This window comes from Beta vulgaris, chromosome 7 (assembly GCF_026745355.1).
Source record: "Beta vulgaris subsp. vulgaris cultivar EL10 chromosome 7, EL10.2, whole genome shotgun sequence".
Taxonomy (NCBI): domain Eukaryota; kingdom Viridiplantae; phylum Streptophyta; class Magnoliopsida; order Caryophyllales; family Amaranthaceae; genus Beta; species Beta vulgaris.
In genome coordinates this window covers 45,242,988-45,249,424 of record NC_079208.1, presented here as the reverse complement: position 1 = coordinate 45,249,424, position 6,437 = coordinate 45,242,988, and the positions used below count along the sequence as shown (strand labels likewise).

Below are 6,437 nucleotides of genomic sequence, written 5' to 3'. Positions count from 1 at the left end.
GTCCAATATACTTGATGCTCTAAATATATTAGTGAAAGTTCCTTATTAGTTTTTTATTCTTCTGAGGCAAAATGAGAGAAGATGATGAGAGGAGTTTCTCCTTTCCTTCGAAATATATACTTCATTAGATTGATTAAATTCATAAATAATTAGCCAATACTAATTAATTTACTACTACTAATTAAACCGATCATGATTTATTCTAGTTAATAAATATATTCGTGGCCACCATAAAATCTCATTTTCACTAAATTTTTCTCATAAGCCACCCCTCTACACTTACACAAAAAACATCATGCAGCTCTCCTTAGTTTTTTCATTATACGAATAGAATTAGTTGTTTGATTGACAACAACTAATTGTCTAATTTGTATAGATTCTTGCTTTTCAAAGATTGGGAGACCAAATGCCTTGGAGAAATACAGATGAGTACAAAATGCACCTTTCACCCATCCTTGATACATCAATATTAACTAATGTTATAGTATAATCCTACATTAATATTGTTGATGTAATTAATTAGAGTTTGTCGATGACAATTTCTCAAGCTCTTCAAATGTAAACAATTTGATCAGTATAGAATAATTATTATTTACATACACATCCATGCACATAGGGCTCAGCAATATATCTTATTATATAAAAAAATCATTGATAAGTTCATCCTACCTCAAGGAATACTTTTTGTGTTTCATGATCATAATTGTATGTGGTGATAAGTTCCATATAAAAATCTAGTGATAAGTTGCTTGGTTGTGGACTTATGGTATGTGAACCCGACCAATGCCCGGTTGAACCGGAAGAGTGGAGGAATTAAATGGTACAACTCGGTTTTAAATGAATAAAATTGTAGTAGCTTGCATCACACTATTTGGAGATCAAATTGACAGAATATATCGTGCAGAGCATATCAATACAAGGACATTAACTAATTTAGATATAGAAGACATGATAATTAGATTTTTTATTTACTACTTGTTACTCTAGCTGAGAAGTTATCACAAAACAAATATTTTTATTACTTTGGTGATATTATTGCTGTATTTTGACAAATAAGTTATTAAATGCTTTATAATAAGATACTTTATAACTCGATACTCGGGATTAGAGCTAAGTGGGAATTGACTTGCTAAGATGGTAACATGAGTAATTAATATTGTGCTTTGACTTTTTCATAAGGGATACATTTCTGCCTTTCTGCTGACCGTGTCCTATTGTGTTACTAATATACGAATAACCAAATATGACATTGTTTTTCATGTTTCGATTTTATTTGTTTATGAATCACCGAATACACATACAACAAAATTGTTTGATTGTAACTTTATAACCAGGCAAAATATTAAAATAGAAGAGAAAGACGAACATGTGTAGGCTGGTTCCCGGGCTTGGTTTGGGCAGACTAGCTGGTCGTGGGTCGAAGTCAGGCCCGGTCCTGAGGGTGTTTGGAGGGGCGTTAACCAAGGGCTCAAGCCTAAAAGGGGCCCAATCCTCTAAGTTTTAAAATAGAACTAGGAAAAAAAAAACTACTCTAACACACGTGAAGAATGAATGAGTAACACTGACTGAAAATCTGAAAAACTCCTCGTCTTCTTCGAATCTTCACTTCTTCTCTCTCACTCTCTTTCCAACTTCCAAGATCAAAATTAAAATGTTCTTTAATTCCCAAAATTTTCTCTAACATCCATTAATCTCGTTGAAATTTTCCATATTTACCAAAAAAAAATTGTTGTTAAATTTCTCTTAAATATGGCAATGGGAATTTTTTGTACAATTGAAGTAGGGAAGAATTGGATTTGTAAAATGCAATACTCATAAGATTTAGCCTTCATCAAGTGAAGTTATTGAGATATTATGAAATTAAGAATATAACTAAGAATTTTGGGAATTTTTTGTTCGGCTATGAGTCACCTTACGGAGTGACTGTCGAGTTATTTGTTGGTGTTAATTTGCTGAATCGGTCTGCCTCTATTGACGACCAGAACTCGGAAGGTGGTCCGTGGTTGCCGGACTTTGTCACCTGTCGGAGTCATCGCATATTCAGTCTTGCTGAGTTGTTGTCCTGTCCTACTGAATTGCCGATTCCAATTCATTGTTGCCATAGTGCCACTGCCGCAGTGTAATGCCCAATTTATATTAGCACTTAACTTCACTTGTTCAAGGTGTTCTCATTCCCTCTCGATAACTCTATTCTATGTAATGTGCTCTAAGTATATGTGTTTGATTTTATCTTATGTGCAAATTACAATCTTGCCTAAATGATCTTTTATTATCATGTATTAAAGGATAGCATATGAGTTGCTTGAACAATTTTTTTTTTACAAAGTTATTTGTAAAGTTACATTCGCTTGAACAACGGATTTTTTTAATAAACTACTATCATTTTTTTTTTTTTTTTTGAGAAATCAAATGTTTTTGTTTTGTTATATTATTAATTGCATTTTTTTGAAGGGCCTCAATCTACAATTTTTCTTAGGACCGGGCCTGGTCGAAGTGGTGTTGGGCAGTTGTGCGTAACAAACACAGAGGAAGCTCGATCCCTACATTAATGTACTTGATTGAGGGGTTAGGGTCTTAGGGATATCAGCACGTCTTGCGTGTGGCCGACCACACGTAAAATTACAGGTGTGGCCCCGCACGACATGCTGTCAGCCCGTCAGTTCATTTTCAAATGGTCATATCTCAATCGTTTCTCATTGGAATCGAGCTTTTGACCAGACGTTGGAAAGCTATCGAACCAAATTTTCATCTTCAACTTGAATCTTCCCAAAATATTAAGTATTCTGTAAGATATGACGTTTTGAAATTAATCCTTATGCACAAACACTTATAAACAAATGGAGTTACACTTATGAATAGATGGAGTTACTCTTATGACCAAATGAAGTTACTTGTATGAGTATGTGGTTACTTTTATAAATAAAAGGGTGTCACTCCTATAAAAAAAGTGGTTACTTAATCAAACGCGGTTACTTTCGTGAACCTTTGGGGTTACTCGAGCTCATATGATTAAATGAGGTTACTCGTGTGATTTATTGTAGTTACTTGTATAAATAAATAAGGTTACTAGTATGAATTAATTAGGTTATCATAAGATTAAGTGAGGTTACTCATAGATTAAATGACATTACTAGTACAAATTAATTGGGTTACTCATATTGTTGTAGCCTAAAGATCAACGGCTAAAAATAGGAACGTGGCTCCATGCATCTAGCCCCTAAAACACGTGTCCCTTCACTACTGTAGAAAGTACAGGGTCCCTAAAAGGTGTATGGCCTGAAGTACACTTTTTTGGATAAAATAATTATACTAGCCCTCCCTTTTGGCCCGATTTGTACTTAGGCCCAGCATCTACAAAAGGCACTGGCGTAAAGTGGTTGATGTGTACTCTCCACTCGATGCTTGCCACATGTCAAAAAGGTGTATGGCCTAAAGTACAATTTAGGGTGACCTCAGGGTACACATAAATTACTTCAGACACTATAAATAGTCTTTGAAATCAGGATAAAGGTGTGTTTTTCAGAGTAGTGTACTGTTATTCTGCCATAAATTCTCTCTCTATCTCTCTACTTTCTCTCTCTAAAAGTTTCCTTTCTAGTCCTGATACCTAGCTTAAGCTTCGGAGGGGGAAATATCACCAAAACCTCTAGGGTGAGTCCCTTTTTGCAGGTCCGAAGGCGGATCTCTGGTTGAGGTTTTGGGTCCACGCATTGTTGCACAAGTCTCTTATTATAGAACCTATTGTTGGGGATAGTAGTACTGTTTTACGAGTTTAGCACTACGTACATATTTGGCACTGTCTGTGAAGAGACGCAGCATGACTAATTGTCACTCATCTAACGCTGCTAGGAATAGGAGTTTTGAGATTCGAGTGGAGGATACGGTGGACGCTGAAAGGCCACCAAGAGGAAGAGATAGGCCGCCTGTTGTTGTCAACCTCCCTGGACGAAGCAGGGAGCCTGTCATTCAGGAAAATCTTGAGCGTCCGGTGACAGCTGCTCATCTGGAAAACGTCTTGAACGATTTTCAGACCAGGATGGCTGTCGTCGTTGAGGAGCAAATTAAGAGTAACATGCTGTTTTTTTAGGTCAATCCAGAACCAGCTGCTGTAACCCCATCTAAGGGACAGTCCCAGGAAGGCCGGCCAGGCAAAGCAGACCTCCCTGGCAGGAAGTGTCAAGACGGGTGTCCAAACGAAAGCAGCCGGCGAATATTGAGCAGCGGAGGAAAATGGGCTGGAAGTTGGTGCTCTAGCCAGGGGAGAACTTACCTCATTGCGGTTATAAAATAGTGACGGATGCTAGGGAATATATAGATGCAAAGAAGGGAGCAGCTTTACAACGCTCAGCATTAGGGTTCACACCGTACATGAGAGATCCTCCATTGAGACTACCATCCAGAACTGTAGGAAGGAGTCAAGGACCATCTGCTGTCCATCCAAGGCAAGAAAAAAAATGTATTGCAGCCTATAGTGTATAGGCGTCCAGGCCTAGCTAACACCTCTTCTAACCCTGAGTTAAAGGAATATCGTAGGTAGCACATACCTATCGAGGGACCTACAGTGGCACTCAAGATTAACTGACCGACTCCATTTTCGGCCAGAATCATGGAGTCTCCTCCATTCCCAAAGGTTAAGCTAGCCACGATAGAACCCTTTGACGGAACTACTGATCCAGATGATCACCTATCGACATACAAGCATCAAATGTATGTTCAGGCAGTCGATGATGCTACTTGGTGTAAGAGTTTTCCAGCTACTTTGAAAGGGGTACCGCAAAAGTGGTTCAATAATCTTCCTCGGAACTCAGTGAATAATTTCACAGAGCTTAGTATTCTGTTCACTAGCCATTTTGTAGCAAATCGGCAGGAGCGGAAAACTAGCATGCATTTGGGGAAGGTTATCCAAGGACCAAAGGAGGCTTTAAGAAGTTTTGTTAAGAGATTTAATCTAAAGGCATTGCAGATTCAGGATCTGAATGCAGGAGTGGCCTTTGACGCATTCATCGGGGGTCTGAGGCCAAGAAGTTTCAAATTTGATCTAGTAAAGAAAAAGATCACCACTCTTGCTGAATCCCTCCAGGAGGCTGAGGCATTCATCCACGCAACAAAAGTATGTGTAGAGGCAAAACATCCAGAAACAAAAAAGACTGAAGAAGTAGTTCAGCCAAAGAAGAACAATCACAAGAAAGCTGAAACTTAGGCGTTGACTTCAATGACAACCTCATCCAGGAGAAGTAAAAGAAGTGAACCACTAGCATCGACGGAACCTATAGAATTCAGTAAGATCAATACTCCATTCTCATGGAGATCAAAGATCTACATGAATTAAAGGCCATGAAACAAATGAATGCAAGCATCTGAAGAGAGCCCTAGACGATTTGGCTCGCAAAGGGAAGATGAATTCATACCTACCCCAAGGGGAAGAAAGTTCCAGAAAAGATATCATCGTCAAAGCAAGAGAAAAGAAGGTGAAAGCACTGACGAGGATGTGGTGCTTGTCATATCTAGAGGTTTTGAAGAAGGAGGTCCAACAAACCGCGGGCACAAAAAATACCTTAGGGAACTCGGCCAGATCATGCTTACCAATCAAGCAGAATCTGACCCCTTTCCAAAGGTAGTCGTCAGTGTGCTGGATCGCGAGAAATTGAGAACCCCTCATGACGATCCCTTGGTTGTGGAGATGAAGATTGCCAATATGAGAGTAAGAAGGATTTTGATTGATACCAGGACTTCGACGGATATCATCACCGCCGACTGTTTATCGAGGTTGAAGTTCAATAAGAATGATTTGGTCCCAGTTCATCACCCCATTATTGGATTTGGTGGAGGGTTGATCCACCCTATGAGAACTGTTACCTTGCCCGTCAGGGTAGGGGACAAGGAAGCATCCATAACATTGTTCGTTAAGTTCTTGGTGGTACGAGATTTGACGGCTTACAATGTCATTCTTGGACGACCCACCTTGAACCACATCAAAGTAGTGATTGTTACTCATCTGATGCTAATGAAATTCGAATGTAATGGAGGGAAAATTGGATCCCTTCATGGAGATCAGCAAGCAGCAAAAGAATGCTACTTCACCACTTTAAAACCTTCGTCATGGAAGGGAGAAAAATCAGAAGAGCCAAAGGCAATAGATATTGAGGGGCCGAGATTGTGAAAGGCCAGGTAGATGAGCTGAATACTGTGGTGGATAGGTCTCAGAAGAAGGTCCCTCAAATAAGTAAACCGTCCATTCTCTTGTCGAGCAAGAAGAGGAAGTGCATGGCCATCAAAGAAGAAAAAGCTTCGTCAGAAGAAGTAATGGCCATCATGGGGGTTGGTCTAGAGCGACCAGAGCCGGTAGAATTACCAATGGAGATTTGCTTAGATGAGGGACATCCGGAGAGGACGGTGAGAGTTGGGTCTGTTCTAGATCCAAAGATAATAGACAATGC

The 6,437-nt window shown here is 39.2% G+C and overlaps 1 protein-coding gene across 1 annotated transcript; it reads left to right on the top strand.

Moving 5' to 3' along the window:
* The first annotated feature begins 4,606 nt into the window (after window positions 1-4,606).
* LOC104899604 (uncharacterized) lies at window positions 4,607-5,200 on the top strand. Its single transcript, XM_010686819.2, has one exon. The coding sequence runs from the start codon at window positions 4,607-4,609 to the stop codon at window positions 5,198-5,200; it is 594 nt and encodes a 197-aa protein (XP_010685121.2).
* Window positions 5,201-6,437: the final 1,237 nt, after the last annotated feature.